We start from the raw sequence: 17603 nt of genomic DNA, 5'->3' as shown, positions 1-17603 counted from the left end.
ATCAAATTTGTAATAACCCGGTTTGTATGAACACGCTGTATATGTAGCTGAATGAACGAATCCGACCAATACTTTTGAATACATCTGCTCTGAAGTGAGTCCCTATTGTCAAGGCGCCAAATTTAAATAAGGTTTCATTTTTCTAATAAAAATTATAACTTAAACTACCGTACCGTAATGTTTGTTTTAATAAGTACTTGCAAAACCGCACAAATCAAACAATGATTTTAATACAAGGAAAAGCATCCCTTTAATGCCCACGCGGCGCCATACGCCTGTCAGATTAAGCAAAAGAAAATGAACGCCATCTTGTAATTTATTTCGTTTGTGTCCACACATTTTTAAGCGGTGTATTTTGTGCTTTGGAGAACAATAAACACTGCAACATAAAATATCAACAAATACTCATGACTTCGAAAGACTTTTATAAGAAAAAACGCTGTGATTTTTTACTTAAACGATAATAATGGAAAGACGGGAAGCTTCTATAATTCCGGAGGGCGTAGACAGAGACCTAGAAGATTGTCAGGACAATGAAGTCCTCGTTCAAATGCTACCGGAATCCGGTTTAATCAGTATTAATATCATATGCAGATTGTGTGCAAATCCGAACGAACGAATTATTGGAATATACAGCGAGGAGGGAATCTCGAACGATCTAGCGAATAAGATGAACACGTATTTGCCGATTAAAGTTTCTGAAGCCGATCATTTGCCACTTCAGTGCTGCTGGAGTTGTGCGTCGACGGTATTGGCGTGGCACGAGTTGGTCGTCGCTAGCGTAGAGGCAGATAGAAGGTTGAGGGAGTTGCAGTCGGTCGAGGATAAGCAGATTGTTATAGCGGACGACTGCAGTTGCATTGAAGATCCAAATAGTCCATGTACGAATGATGTTACGATTTCCTTGGATGCTGAAAAAGATAGGTAAGCTTTTGGGGAGATATAGTTCTATATACGGTGTGTGACAATTGAATCAAATGTTCTAATGTTAATCTTAGAGGAAAAATATAAATTTATATTGATACTCAAGGAAATATTGAGGTTGAAAATTTTACAAATGAATTGCTGCTAATGCCCAGAGTAACTCTCTGATGATGACAGCTTAACATGTGTTCGACTTCGAGTATGTGTTATTAGCATTGAGTTAGAAAACTAATGGAGGGAATATAATGGTAGAGGGGGTAAGAATTTTTGTAGACGGAAGTTGCCACAGATAGAGGCCACTCGCGTGGATAGGTTCCCGTGAAGGTACATTTTGGCCGACATTATTTGACATATGAAAACGCGGGTCCTGTCACTGTCAGTTTTCCACCAAATTCAAATTTTATTAAATTTGCCATTTTAAAGTACCTAATAATTTCGGATCGGTTTGTGCTCTGGTTTATATAAATAACTAACTGCCGTATGTCATTTATCATGTTGTAGGCGAGGTTGTAGGTACCCAGTTTATGTTTCTTAGTTTTCCAAACGAACCAGTACTTCGAGCAAAATGGTTACCTAACATTTGTAAATATATCTCAAGAACAGCTCTCGAAATTTGCTTCATTGACTGTGATTTCGACCAAAGGTTGCACCGGAAAGGCGGAAAATGTTCATCAAACATGCAGTAGGTACCTACTATCAAAACTTGTTTTTGCAGCTAAACGTGTGACTGTGTGAGTTTATAATATGGATATCAGGTGTAAGTTTTTTTATGAGTGCGGATACATTTTAAGACCAATAAACAATAAATTATTATTGAATCTCTCTGCCGTTGTAATGAACCTGAGACCAACCAATCAATTGTAGCTATTGATCAACACAGTGAATTTAATGGGAGTTGTCAAGTTGTAGTGGCTATAGTAAACTGGCCTTAATTATACTACTGGAACACATTGATGTATATTTAGATTTGTAATCAATGATTATATTAAATCTACATACTTTCCCATCCTTGTCTATTTTGTTTACTTTACCACGAGCATGTATTTTACTCCTTCTATACGTTTTTTTTTTATTCCTATTAGTGGAAAGAAAATTATATCTCTACGCCACTGAAGTGACACGCTAATGATAACGGAAGTGGTGTGGTACTTTAATCACAGCTAGAGGCCACTTTTGGTTCCCGTGGTCTACGCCTGGCCAAGCATTTGATTCCCTCCATTAGTTTCCTAACTCAATGGTTATTAGTAATCTTGTCAATATAAAACAGTAGCGGCTCATAACACATGAATTAGGTGTGGCACACCATAGAGTGGGGGGGGGGGGGGGCTCTTGATTGTCAACAAATTTTCTGGAAAATGGAAAATATGTCCCATAGGTATTCTTGCACGATTAGGGTGTTGTGTGTGGGTGCACCATCCTGTTTAAACCTTCAGTTTCCACCTTTTGTTTTTTTTTGGGGTGCCATACATCGTATTCGTAATAAAAAATGCTACTAAATACAGTATGTAGGTACTTTTTTTACAGACCATATAAAAAAATATAGTTGATGATTTCTCTGAAACGAATCATTGTATTGAAAATCTCTCAATGCTGTCTTCGAGGCTGTCTTGTAGAGCTCAAATAATAATAGTCTCACAAATAGTTGTGTGGCAGTGAGAAAGTGTTTTTTTATTTTTTTGTATCTGTTCAAATAACATTAGGAAAAAATAAAAACGAAATTGGCAAAATTGTTTGTAGAATCCAAAAATGTAAAAATAGACAGTCTGTTAGTCAATTAAGTTTTGCAATAAATGGTCACTTCTATTTAAACCTGAAGTGACAGAGAAATATTTAGAGTATTCAATTCACTTTACTTCGGGTTTACTCATAATATCGGACACCACAATGGAAAATTTATTTATTAAACAGGCTAGCCTCGAGGCTAGCAAGATTTTCTTATCTACCACCTCGTCCACCACTATATGGTGAGACATTATAAGCCAATTAAATATATTCTTTTACAAAATTATAAGATAGACGAAAAAGGTCGTACCTAATATATGTAACAACTGTTCCAAAAAACCTATACAGGATGCTCAAAAAATCATGTCATGCTCTGCAGTTTTGAAAAGCGAAAACTTAATTATTTTTTTATGGAAACTCTTGGATTCGCACTAGAAGCAAGCGTTTGTAATTATATTCCTCTTGATGTTCCTATAACAGTAAGCTAACGAGGAAAGTGATTTGTCAGCCATTGTAACATTTGTATTTATTAGTTGGCCTATAGGTATCTAATTAAAAAACAAAACCAAAATAAATTTCATGTTAAAACATAACCACAAAATAAGTAACAAATTACAGAATCGATATGTGAATGCTACAGGTGCCCCCTGTTTGGGCGATTTCAATACATTTTACAATTACATTTACATTCTACAATACATTTCAGCAAACTAATATATTGTGCATGTAAGGTCATCATCTATTTCAAGCAGGAAGCAGATTTTAATTTTCAATATAATAATCAAATAACCTTGTCGTTCAGGACACCCTGTATATTAATACATAAATGTACGCCGTTCATTACATTAATTTCATTTCTAGCTATTTCAAAATCGGTATAAACTTTTAGTTCAACTGAGATGAGTTTTGAGGCGCTGATTAATTAATAAAAGCAACCTTTATTATTTTAAGTTTTTATTTGGAGCGTTAAAAAGTGTGTTTTGGATAGTGATCAAATTACTGGAATTTCTTTTGTCAAAAAAAATGGTATGGAAAGTGTTACTTTTTTTCACGATTTTTACTATGCGTTTTTATGGCACATCCTATCTATGAACAATATTATTTGCCTGTTCCTCTTCTAACTTGACTTCAAGGATCGTTGCTATTGAACATAAGCCGGATTACAAGTCGTGAAAAACGTATGCAATTCTTCGTATCTTGTTAAATTTGATGTCTTCAAGAAGTCATTATCATAGTACATATCATTATAATGGTTTTTGTAGGCCAGTACGTATATCGCCCAATAATAGATTTAACCTCGGATTTAACATAGGTACCTAACCATTCAAATATCGGATGACATTATGGCAACTGAAAGCGAGTAACAATAAACATCTGAGAATCGTGCAGCGTCTAGAACCCAACAAACTGGACCGTGGGCGTGTCTTGGGGTTAGAGAGTCACATGAGCGGTTATAGAACGTAACTGACGTTGGGCATGCGCTGTACTCTTAGTACATTTATTATAAGCTTACATTTCAAAAAATTTAAGAAGACAATCTAACCTAATGTCCAACTCTGCCGGATTGGGTAAAAATAATTTCCCTTACCTATATTTTATTTTGCCTTGATTTTTGAGTGGGCGGGGTTTCAGCCAAGGCTGCTCTACCAACCCAACCAACTATACATTTACAAATATCCATGCCCGAACCTGGATTCGAACCAGGGACCCTTAGCACCACAGTTCCGCTTTAACTGAACTGCGCCACACGGGCCCGGCTCTCTAAGTGAGAGTTGGGTATCCTTGCCACTAAATGATGGACCATTATGGGATACATTATATAGTGACTAAACTGAATTCACATTTCAAAATTAGTTGAGAGGAAAGGGCACCTGTCATTCTTCCATCTTCCATCTAGCTTCATTAAGAATTGTTGTATGTATGTACAGGGTGGCCAAATAAGAATGTGAGGTACTGTATCTGGGAACCTGTCCATCGTAAAGGCTTGCGAGAAAAAAAATTATTACTAAAACGGCCATGAGAAAAACCTGGAACTTATTTTTAAGTTTCTGCAATGGCCGCTAGGGGGCGGAACTGCAATCTGGAATCTAAAAAGTGATTTTTCTGTGAATTCCGCTATATGCTGTTTTCGCGAGCTTGTTTAGGCATCATTTAGCTACTTTTTCATGAAAAAAATCGCACCAATGCATTTAATTTTTTTGAGAAAATTAACCGTGTCTGTCGGAATGTCGAAAAAAGCCCTCAAGCGGTGATATGTGAAACTAACAAAACTTCAAATAGTATAATATTTGTAGCTGAAGAATAGCTCTTTTGAACTAAACCGAGTTTGTTTAAATCGGCTCAGCCGTTTCGTTCATTTTTAGAGATATAGGAAAAATTGTTCAGATTATCGTCAACTTCAAAGACTGGACATTTTTTGTTAGGTTAATATAGCGGAATTCACTGAAACATCACTTTTTTAGATTCCAGATTGCAGTTATGCCCCCTAGCGGTCATTTCAGAAACTTAAAAATATTTTCCAGGTTTTGCTCGTGACCGTTTTAGTAATAATTTTTTTACCGCGAGCCTCTACGATGGATAGATTCTCAGATACAGTACCTCGCATTCTGTTGGCCACCCTGTACTTTAAAAAAACAATCTTAACCCTACAAGTAACTTAAAACAGACGTATACGCAACGTCACCATAATTACTGTCTTTCGTGGAGAGTCGGCCTGTGACTCACGGGCATGCCAAAAACCGCATACCGCCATTTTTATTTAGATCGTAGAGTATTGTCTGCCCCGCGTATACTTAGGTATGACTCATCGATGTTTTCGTTTGTTGCCAACTCCTAGCGCCCTCAACTTTTCAAATCTAAAGGAACCAGAACTACCTGCAACGCCTCTATGAACGTCGGCTGTAACTATCAGACCATGTTCCTTGTTACGCCCATTTAGCTGTCGCCTCGTTTAAATATTTACATACCTATATTTTTGCTCGAGTTGTTTAACTCATATATAATAATGGACATCTACCGACTAAAGTCTGATGAACTGAGTTACGGACTATACTGTATTCATTTTTAAGAAGGTAGCGGTAGAAAGCATAGGGAAGCTTTGACCTTCACTGTGATTGGTTAAAACATGAGTCAGTATTACAATGAAACATAAAACGACTGGTGAATTTTGTAAGGTGGTAGTTTATGTTGCCAATTAAACTGCCGAAATGTCATTAGCTGTTATTGTCAAAGGTTTATTTCTGTTCGCAGTGCTGAATATTTCTACTTTACAATAATTTGGTGCCGTTTTATATTTTTCCGGTGTGTGTTTATCTTCAAACCCAGCGCCATCTACTACCTTCTTATAATGAATGCAGTATAGTTCTTAAAAACATAGACCCGACAGGACTGTAGAAGACAAAAGGAAAATCTTACGATCCAAATTAACCTTTGAAAACCGAAACAGCAAGAAGCAGAATACCATCCACATGCTGACATTCATTTGGACAAATTATCCCGTGCGCAAGCGTTCGACAAAAGAAATAAGAAAATAAAATAAAAAATGCTTCGCTGCTTCGTTTACTTCAACTTGACTAACTTCAATTACTACATTTTTGTACAATTTTGTACAGAAATATGAAAATGAAGAATTGCGTATTTAATCAACAAATACATAGAACGAAACTCCAGAATAAAAATAGCGTAAAGCGACGCATGCTTTTCAACCGTCGCGAACCAGCTAGCTTGCAGTATTTAGCGAAACAGCACTTCCTAAATAAAATAAATGTCCTCCTTCCAGTTTTTCTAGATAAAGGGCCAATCATAATTACCTTCGACAGAACGCGTCCCCACTTACGCGGAATTAATGCACACACCGTTGAACACCTGTATTTCTTGTTATCTGTTCTAACAGCGATAAAAAACACCACATTATTTAAATCTCGTCCGATAAAAAAAACTCTTATCACAAACCACCAGATATGCCTACATTTTAACATGCAACTTCACGTTTTACAATCACGCATACAAATCCAAACAAACAATTGTAAAAGGAAATTTCAAATGAAATAAGGTAATTCTGAGCGTATTCGTACATACCCCCCAGATTTACTCTACTAAATTGAAATACTTCTCATATACAGAGAAAAATTTAAAGAACTGCAAATTTCACCACTTTTTGACGGTGGCTCCCTCGGTTGAACCCTTGGTTTATTGGAAAAAGTGTTTGTTTTGATCCCTTTTACAATCCAATTTTTTTTACATACTTATTTATACCTATGTAACACTATGTATACAAGTTGTACTAATGTTATTGTTTTTTCCATAACAATAGTCTCGTAAAACTTAATGTACTCCGTTACTTAATTAAATCTGTTTAATCCCCAGATAACTCTGCGATTGAACAGGTACATATTTTATTTAGCGGTTGGTAGAAAGCAACAGACTTGCAAGCTGTTATTTTTCACCTAAGTAATCGCGTAATTTGTTGTTCGCAGGTTAGAGCTGAAGTCGGTCGCTGCAAGTCTGACTGTTTTCTGCCAAGAGTCTACCCCTACTTCCGACGCCCCAACGGCAACTATTACAGAAAAAAGTTCGGCGAAACAGAAAAAATCGACAATTTTATATCCACCATTGTCCGATATTAAAAAGGAAGAGTGGATACAGTGCAATGTCATAACGGATGAATCTCTTCAAAATTACATTGAAACCATTCAAAATCCGTACATGGAGCCTAGGGGAACAGAAGAGAGTGCAATATCTAAAATTATAACAAATGAAAGAAGAAATACCAACGATAAACCGATTGAACCTGGTAAAGACGACGAAGTGGTACTTAATGAAGAACTATTTGTCGAAGAGCCACAGTTCGTAGATGAAGACAAAAAATCTTTAACCTTCGGAAGTGATGGCATCGAAGACCAGGAACAGTCATTGGAAGAAGGTTACAGTTTCTCATGCCAGTATTGTTCGTTAATGTTTGTAACCGAAGAAGACATAATGAATCATGTCAATGTCGAGCATGCAGATAAAGAGCACGATTTTTCCGATGGTCTGTCGGAGAAAACCAAGAAAGAACGTCGAAAAAATACAAAACTGGACCAAGATGCGGTCAATGCGGCCAAGGTCGTTGTCGAAGGTCGAGTTTACTACAACTGTAAAATTTGCGGGAAAAGTCTGCACTCGCCATATACGTACGTGTGGCATATGCGAATTCACACGGGCGAAAGACCGTACGTGTGCGATTTGTGTGGAAAGCAATTTCGTGTATCTCAAGGCCTAGTGAGACATTTAAGGGAAACGCACGAAGGCATCAAAAATTTCGGTTGCGATATCTGCGGGCGCATGTTTGCGACACGCCGCAACGTGGAAGAGCACAGGAGGATACACACGAACGAGCGACCGTATATCTGTGATTTGTGCGGCAAAAGTTTCAAGCAGAAGGCCTCGCTGTTTGTGCACAATCGGTCGCATTCGGATTTATTTCCGTTTCGTTGCAGTTACTGCAATCAAGGTTTTCGTACTCGACCGCCTTTATTAATACACGTCACCCGACATACGGGTGAAAAGCCGTATCCTTGTGATATTTGTGGTAGGCGTTTTAGAATTAAGTACGAGCTCAAGCGACATAAACTTATTCATTCCGAGGAGAAACCATTTTCGTGTTTGGACTGCGGTTTAAGCTTTCGGCAGAAAAGATATTTGAGAAACCATAATAAAATCAATCACGATCGACCAACCCCGTGATTTACTTGAGACACGGCGACGAGATTGAAGTATACTCCTTTAATAATGATGACAATGTTTTTTACATTTGATATGTTTTAATGGCGTTAAGACGAGGCGCCGACCTTGCTGCTTATAAAGTCTCTAGATTTACCACAATCGCCAACACATTTGGCAAAGCTGTTCAGATTTAAGTTCTGGAGCTCTACCTTAGCTTGGTTGCTATAAGCAAGTTTTTTTTCAGTAATCCAAGTTTGAATTGTTAAATCGCATTGGTTCAGAGTGGTCTGTACATTCTGTGGTAAATCCGCCATCTTAAAAATGGCGGCCGTTGATGCTCCGCTTCGCCTTTACACTTTTATCTCAGAAATGTGTGGCAAAATTGAACAGGATTTTTTTGAAAGAGCTTAAAATTTCTCAATAGATCTGTGAGGGAGAGCAGTGACCGTCAACATTTTTTAACATGGCAGTTTTAACACCAGGTCTGTGAGTCATTTTAAATAGTATCTGTAATGAGAGATATTTGCAATGAAAAAAATTGATTAGACATTGATCCCACTTTTGACATGCCGTATTTGGGAGTATCCTAAAACGTAAATCTGAACACAGCGCTAGTGGATGTATAAGAGACAGATTACTGCAAATACATCAATCGCCATATTTGCCTCAAAAAGACGGTGCCAATAGCAATTGTACTTTATAGGTATATCTACGGGCTAATTGCTTACTATCAATAGAAACAAAATACAACTGTAAATAATGTCCAGTTTAATAACAAACTTAATTAGAATACACTGTCGTATTTGTTAGTAGGTACCTCCTCAAATTCTTTCTCATTCCCTCCCTTAAAAAATTGTAAGTTCTACAGAAATTAACTGCTATAATAACCACAGTGGTTTGGTTCTCATCGATTGGAACTACCCTAATCCTTGATCCAGGATATTTCTAGTAGTTTTAAACGCCAATTGGGAAACATAGATCACTCACGCAGTATCATACTTCATGTAAAGTACTTTTCCAAAAAAACTTGTGGATAAAACGCTTTTATCACATAATAACAAATTAGAAATGTTACATTCTAGACCAAGGCTGCTCAACCCTATACCCCCGAGCCACAACTACGTCCACGGATGCCTTTCGAATGGCTCACGCGTATATTTGTAAACAACGGCAGATGCGTCCGCATGCATGAGAAAATTGAGTTCCCCACAACTATTTCGGAATGCGAACCCAGTTTAATCATGATCGAATGTATGCCATCATGGTCTGAGTGGCAAGAAAATTCAGCTTGCAACCGAGCGGTTCGAGTTCGATTCTAGCAAGAAAAGGCTTTTTTTTAAATTTTTTTCACAAAAATAGGTATCCTAATTCAGCCGAGTTGGGCATTAGGTTATTTGTATTTGTCTTATCTTTTCAAAAGCAAAGTTAAACAAAAATGGTGCAGACTTTTCCGACAATAACATGCCTGCTATTTACAAATACACAGTTCATGCTTGTACGGAAAGTAAGTACCTTGCACGCGATTACCTAATCGACTCCCCTCCCACCTCACTGCGCTTACTCATCTCATGACGGGATGAAACACTGTTTCTCGAAGCCTATTCGCGATTCAAATTAACAGTAAGACCCCGTGTGGTAGCAGCACACTGTAATTACTTTTGGTGGGTGAGACCGCCATTTTTGTTTATTTACAATACGCCAAAAGTAATCAAGTAGTTTTTACGGCTGTAAAAGTAAATACATGTGCAAAAATTTCATTTGCAATCAATGTAATTACATCTTAAGGGTAGTTTAAAACTCCAATTTATTACGTTACTTTGAAGAATGTAAATGTGATCAGTGCAATTATGCAACCAACAATAGGGATCATTTAAGAAATCGTAGTTTAACGCATAATATTTCCAATCTGTAATTGTGAACAGTGCAACTACTATGCGATCAAAAATGAGTTGCTGTCGAGTTACCTTTGGAATTTTTGTTTATTTATGGGAAATCATACTTAACTTAAACTTCCAAAGGCTACTCGACAGCAACTCATTTTTGATCGCCCGTTACACAATAAACAATAGAAGATATATTCGTAATTCTTTGACGCACTCCACTCTAAATAACTTTCGCTGCGCTGGTATGAGTGTAATTACGCTACAATTAATCGTTCGCTAGTAATATCGCTTATTAACATACACAACTTTCTCCATTGTGAACAGTGTAATTGAGCTACTCATGATAAGAAAAACTTATAGCGGCATATTCACAATGAAGGATGTTCTCTGCGATTAGGTATGCGACAAATAGTAACAAAAATTTAAATCGTCATTTATTAAAGCACGACAAAAAATACCTATTGTTAAAATTGTGGTCAGTGTAATTGTGCCACGAATAGTAGGGCTGTTTTTTTATAGCATAATCGACGTACGGGAATATCGGCGAATTGATATACAGTTGTAGGAGTGCGCTAAAAATTGAATAATAAATTGTGATCTTTATTTGTAATTAGAAGTTCAATCTAATTCAAGCCAGCTTCGAGATTTTAAGAAAAAGGTCAAATAAAAGTTGCAAGATTCGATGGGATAAATTCAAAGGACGTAAAAAATTTTCAAAATTGCAGTATTCGAGATATTGACCTCAACTAACGGCTACGGTTTTCGGAAGCACCGTCTCCACACGTGAAATATCTTCTCCGCGTTTTGCCTCATTTTTTACATTTCTTGCGGCAGTCTCTCTCCTAGATGATGGTGATAAATATTCCTCTTCTAATGCTTTCTACACCCACAGTATCGCTTAATCTTCCTCAGCGGACGTTTACGAAAGCAACCAATTTATTTAACAACATAATTAAAGGAAGTGGCGCTGGCGCCCTACGCTTCAAACAGAATTGTCTGAAATTATTCTGAATCAGATGCTTTTGTAATGAAGTTGGTGATATCTACTGCTATACGGTTATATACTGGCCAGAAACTTAATACTGAAGTTTTTTAGCATGTGTAGCTAGTTATGAAAGTTAAAGCAGTAAATTATTTAAGTATGGTGTTATAAAGTACTTATATGTTTTGTTCTGTCTTAATTTCAGAGTCAAAGACTCACAGTGGATGTACGAATGCAAAAGAGAAACGTTTGAAGCAGTTAAAGATGAGGAATATTTCAGTTGTACCATTTGTAATAAAAAATTTGAAGCAGAAGACAATCTAAATATACACTATTCATTGGTGCACGACAATAAAAAACGGCGAGAATCAAAACAATTTGTATGTTACATTTGTGAGGTAAGTTACAAACGGAAATCGAACATAATCAAGCACATCAAGAGTGAACATTCGGCGATTCAGTTGGGAAACACGGAGCCGCTAGAGAATATTTTAAGGTCATTTGAAAAGTGCACTGTTTGTAACAAAGCTTTCGAAAAGAGGTCATCTTTGTGTAAGCATATGCGAGACGAGCACGGTGAGAAAAAGCCCCGTACTAGGCGCAATAAAAGTGATATAGTCGCGGAGCATTTCTGCGATGTTTGCCGTAAAGGGTTTACAAGAAAGTTTGACATGCAAAAGCACAGAAAACTCAAACACCCGACCGCTCCGACAATTGAAACGATGCCTACCGAGCAGCAGAAAACCTCGCAACTTTTGAAACGCTGCCAGGTACCTGGCGGTGATAATAAAACTTATTACAAATGCGAGATTTGCGGAAAATTATTTAGGCAATCCTATAATTTCGTCCGTCACCAGACGGTCCATACGGGTGTGCGCGCGTTTTTTTGCCACATTTGTGGAAAAAACTTTCGTGTGTCTGGAGGTTTACATCGTCACATTACCGAGCATCATTACGGCGTGAAGAAGTACCATTGCGATATTTGCGGGAGAGGTTTCGCCGCTAAAGCGACAAGAGACGACCATAGAAACATTCACACGAACGATCGTCCGTTTATCTGCGATATTTGTGGTAAAGCGTTTAGACAAAAGGCGTCGTTACACATTCATAAGCTTTTCCACGGTAACAATTACAGATTCTCTTGTAGTGAATGTGACAAGAAGTTTCGGAGAGCGTCGGAGTTAAAAGTGCATTCATGGGTACATACCGGATATAAACCGCATCAGTGTAAAATTTGTGAGGCGAAGTTTAGACTTAGTCAGGACTTAAAGCGTCATGTAAAAATTCATAACAAATTGAGCGAGTGTGTTTGTACGGAATGCGGATCCACCTTTAGCCAGGAGAGGTATTTAAAAAATCATAAAAAGACACATTTAGTAAAAAGTGTTTTTCCGTAAACTTTAAAAACGTAACTCCTACATTTCCTATCAACGAGTTCATGTTTTCGTCTACAGGTATAAAAATTCACAATGGATGCTTGTTACATATAGAAATATACCTAGGTAAGTAAATATGCGTTTAGAAACCATGTACAGCGAACTTTATAAGAAATTAAATTTTTAATGGACTATATTTTGTTCGTCCTTACGACATCCTTCCTCAAATAATATGGGATACCCTACGTTGGGCTTCAAAAGTAATGTTGTGTGCCCCACGTTGGGCGCCAAAACTTAATGATGTCTGCAATCGCGAACGGTCACTATAACCCACCCACACAAGACCTGTTCAACTAGCCAAATTAAATAAAGTCACACCTCTTAAAATCCTAAGTTTAATTTGGCCCGATTCTAATACGAAACTCTTTTAATACAAAACAGAAATTTATTCAAAAATTGCTGTAAGAAAAATCGGCACTCAAGGCCAGAAACACATACCACGCTACACGTGCTCGATCGAAACAGGTCAAATAAAGTCTTAATTACCTTGTTGTTAATAATCCACAAATTCCGACTTGCACTGCAATTCCCAATTCAAATACGCACAAAAAACACAAACACTAAAAAGAATTTCGTAAAAAGACGGCAGGGGCGGCGGCACCGACTTCACGCGTTCGATGTGTCGTGATGGGGGGAGGGGGGCGAATAGGTCCTACGTGTATAACGAAGCACCTGTTCACCTTGAAATTTACCAGCTTTAATGAACACCCAGTATCTAGAGCCGCTTCGTTTCGAAAGGTGTTGTTCCGGAACTATTTATTTGGAAATAGAAGGTAGAAGTAGGTAAGTGTTTTCATTTGTAGCATCGTTTTAGTCACCGCTAAAGACCGAAAAAGATACTGTAGTTAATTAGACGCTTGGAGCCGTTCCCGTAGAGATATTTTAACTTTTTTTGTAGGGTTCGAAAGCTCTCTTGCCAGGGAAGAGTGGAGAGAGTTAATATTTTAGAATTTCAGCTCCATTAATTTATTATGAACAGTTTAGTTTCCGAATTTTAAACAAAATTAGAGCTACAAAGTCGCGCAGTTTATTTTATTATCACAGACCTTTTCTGATTGCCCCGAAATTCCAGATAACAATGGACTATCAAATTTGGACATTTTAATCCGATCATTTAGTTAAGAATAATTAACCGCTGCTAATTAAATGAGTTGCAGTAAACAGAATCCGATTAAGTCATGAGTTGTCTCATTAGAGGCGTTTTTAATTAATGTAAATTTCGAAACATATCTCAGAATTTTTAGGGCGTCAGCAGCCTGCACGGAATATCCGACGCTCCCTGTCCGTATTTTGGGAATTCTATTTAAGGTATGAGCTTAATTTAGAGGCAACTGTGTGAGTGTTGTTGCGAGTTCTAATTTTTATCCCGTTCAACGTGAAGTTTAAAGATAGTAGGTGATTGATAGTTTGTTTTCGTTAATTAGTTTGCTTGCTTCCCTTTGTTGTCTTCTTTCCCGTAACTCTAGTTAATGCCTTAATTTATTCTCGTCATCACTTAGGGAACCGCTATTGTGTCGTGCGCCGCAATTCTGTTTTAGGTATTCGCCAGTGACCGACCGCCATTTTGCCTGGCAAATCCCTGGAGTTTTTCGTTGTCTCCGTCTAAGGACTCCAAATTCGTTAAGCATCCGCCGACCGCCGTAACCATCAGGAGCAAGGGTTGAAACCTCCTGATGGCGCCCGAGAAACCCGCATCGACCGTTTTCCATTAAATTTGATTTTTCGGAAAACCTTTATGGAGCCGCATGGCTCGGTAGGTATCGGTATAATTACTTGATTAATGCCTGGAAAGTCTCGCTGTACTCGTAATCTGCTTCTATACCAGATACGGTACTTAAATGACCAACCTCTTCAGAAAAGTGTTCATCAACATTCGCGTTTCAAACTCGATCATAACCGCGAGATCAATAGGTATATATGGATGATGACAATTAAAATTCCATGCGCTCTAACTCACGCTTTCAGCTGTTTGTTTAAACGAAGTGTATTCGATATGGTTTACGACAGAACGAGAGATGAAAATTGACATGCACGAATCAAAGGGCGGCAAAATTGCGTTGTTAAATTCCAACAATAGATGGAGCCATCTATTAAATTGCTTTAAAAAGTTACGGGGATCTTTCAACAAGTAAGAAACCACAAACAATAATAGTGCTTTGTAGCGGAGAAAATAAAAATCGTTAGGTACATCATAAAAAACATCAAAATGGCGTGGCTCTACTTCAGCCTCGGCTACCATGGCAATTCAACACGAGTAGATGTGAGAATGCCATTAGTGAGTATGCATGTTAAAGTTTATTATTGCACAAGCAAAACCACATTAAGTAATAGAAGAAAGGTTAGTTAGAGGACCCCCTTCGGCCTTCTCGTGTTGCTAAGACGCAAGACATGAGGGAGCAACAAACAGTGATGAAACGTACTGTATGAGGTACTTTCTCTACGAACGTCTTATACAGAGAAACATCAAAAGGAGAAGAATAGAACTATCCCAGATAACATTATTGGATATTCTTAGAATATATATCTTCAGCAATGAATATGCTGAGATACCACTATTTAATATATATTCCTTTATTTTTTGGTACCAATTAAATATTCTGTTACAAAATTCCCCGGATGTACGGCGATTTATTACGTTTTTCCAGGGCATCCCATCGCTTTTTCAGAACGTCTTTGAGCTTTCGAAACACATTTGTAAATTAATTTCGACGACCCTTAAATCTATTCTCAGATTTTGAGTACCTCACTCAAAAGTGTTTAGACCTATATGATCAAAATCAATCTGGAATTGAATATCGATCCTCAAAAGAGATTTAATTTGATGTTTAAACGATAAAAAAGTAAGAGTAATGTATCCTTTATTTTATAAAATCAAGTCCAAGTAATTTAAAGATAACCAGTTGAACTGCTTTACAGTTGCACTAACATTTGTCTGAATTTATAATGTTTTATGCATAATCGCTTTATAGCAAGGAAATTATATAATATACTATACCTAGTGTGAAACTATGCTAAAATATCAAAATGGCTATGCACCTTTTTTTGTACTACGTTTTGCAACATACTGTTAAATTAATCATTTAGTCCATTGTCAATACATAAGGGGTTCATTGCAATCAGAGCTAGACCAAATTGCCATTGAAAAATGCCTATTTAAGAATTAGTTATATTCGTTCTGATGATTTAAACCGATTATAAATCACAAACAATTGAGTATGTCTATTACTGCAAAATTATTATACAAGAATGGCGGTGGGGGTATCATACAAGTCCAGTACAGAACATTTGTTCAATGTAGTATATAAAAGGCAAATGTAGGCAACTATTAAGCAAAAATAAACTAAAAAATATATATTAGAATTGTAAATGTGATGGTAGTATAAAAAGTAACCGTTTCATTTTTGATGAAACACATTCCAATATGAACAACAATAACTAATTAAAGGAGAGTATATATAAACTTACAAGTAAATAATTTATAACACATTCGTAATTATATACGTATCACATTTTTTCAATATTTATAGAATTGATAAATAGTATGGTGAATTAACAAAGTAAAATGAACAATAGCGTACACAATCAAACAGGGCAATCGTAAAGCAGTTATGACTAATCACTCTTTACTTTCTACCGTTTGTGGAGCTGAAGTTGTAGATTCTCTACCCAAAGAACTACCGGGAGAATCCGCATTTTCGTTAATAAGCCGTTGCCTCTCTCTATACATAGAGACCCTTATATTCTCTAGCTGATGATAACGGCACAGTTTCAATAAAGCAAATACAGACAATCCAACCCAAGTAGCAAAGGAAGCCCATACTCCAAACTGTAATACAACTTGGTCATATACTGCAAAGTTTACGAATAGAATACGCTACCTGAGCAGTTCCCAATTCTATATAAAATCCACCTGTATCTATACCATCGTGTATATCGATCTCTTGCCCAGCTGCAAGCTCGCAACTAAAGGACAAGTGTTTACAAAAAGACACAGACTTTTAAAATAAACTTACGAACGAAATCTTTCAGTCATATTCTTACACCACACCATGAATCCCAAAGTAATCATTAATGCAGCAATAATCGTCATACCGCACACAATCATACTGGAGACGACATCAATAAATGCAGACAGAAAACTGCTATCTGTTCCTTTATATAAAAATAAGGATAATCTTCAAGAAATCACAGTTAGAATCAACGCAACTGATAGAAACCCAAAATACCTGTATATTTGTATTAGCGACAGTAAAAACAGCATGACTCCGACGAAAATTGTGTAGTTACAATAGGCTTGCGAACTCCAACTAACATTGAGCTGTCCGTCAGTTTCTTGCCAAGTACCGGTTGAGAAGAGCAAACAATGACCCCTAAAAATGATCTGTGCAAATAATGTTACCGAGGGTGGAACAGTTACCTAAATTCATCTTGATGCAGACTCATTGGTACGATAATGCATAGCGATAGAATTAAAGCAATAACGTATCCTGCAATTTGACTAAGTAATACGATATTACTTAGAGCCATTTTTAACTTAAATGGTTTAAAAAATTAAACTTTTAACAAAAGAATACTTTTGCAAATTTTGTACTTAACCTCACTTGTCATTATTCAAGATAACAACAGCTGATTCTTCTTGTTTTGTTCTTGTTTTCATACAGGAGAAATGAAGGGTGGTTTACACGTTAGACGACATCACTGTCAACAAAGGCATTGATTTGAAAATACAGGGTGGCCCAACGAAAGTGAAACACTGAATAACTCGTAAGAAAATAGTTTTTGAAACAAACGCAAAGACACGTCGATTTGGGTTGGAAGGGTGACATCTTTTACTTCAAAATTTACACACCTGCTGTCAACCCCCTGAGCAAGGTTATCACTCCTTTGATATAATTTTAAATTGAACCTTGGGCCGAGTAACATATGAGCGAATCGTTTGTAAGATACAGGGTG

General features: G+C 37.0%; 2 protein-coding genes across 2 annotated transcripts; one reads left to right on the top strand and one right to left on the bottom strand.

Annotated features, from left to right (window-relative positions):
• Positions 1-274: 274 nt before the first annotated feature.
• Positions 275-12784, top strand: LOC116171486 (zinc finger protein 665-like). Its single transcript, XM_031488390.1, has 4 exons — positions 275-924; positions 7122-8367; positions 9288-9358; positions 11420-12784. Exons 1-4 carry the CDS (start codon positions 467-469, stop codon positions 12609-12611), a joined length of 2967 nt encoding a protein of 988 aa, XP_031344250.1. The 5' UTR covers positions 275-466; the 3' UTR covers positions 12612-12784.
• A 2707-nt stretch (positions 12785-15491) lies between these two features.
• LOC116171208 (transmembrane protein 179) lies at positions 15492-17294 on the bottom strand. Its single transcript, XM_031487923.1, has 5 exons — positions 17068-17294; positions 16877-17020; positions 16664-16825; positions 16529-16613; positions 15492-16476 (listed from the first exon to the last, which is right to left on the bottom strand). Exons 1-5 carry the CDS (start codon positions 17175-17177, stop codon positions 16267-16269), a joined length of 711 nt encoding a protein of 236 aa, XP_031343783.1. The 5' UTR covers positions 17178-17294; the 3' UTR covers positions 15492-16266.
• Between the last annotated feature and the right edge of the window lie 309 nt (positions 17295-17603).

This window comes from Photinus pyralis, unplaced genomic scaffold (genome assembly GCF_008802855.1).
Source record: "Photinus pyralis isolate 1611_PpyrPB1 unplaced genomic scaffold, Ppyr1.3 Ppyr1.4_LG1, whole genome shotgun sequence".
Taxonomy (NCBI): Eukaryota; Metazoa; Arthropoda; class Insecta; order Coleoptera; family Lampyridae; genus Photinus; species Photinus pyralis.
The sequence above is the reverse complement of the archived record's forward strand: the minus strand, read 5'-3'. Positions and strand labels throughout refer to the sequence as shown.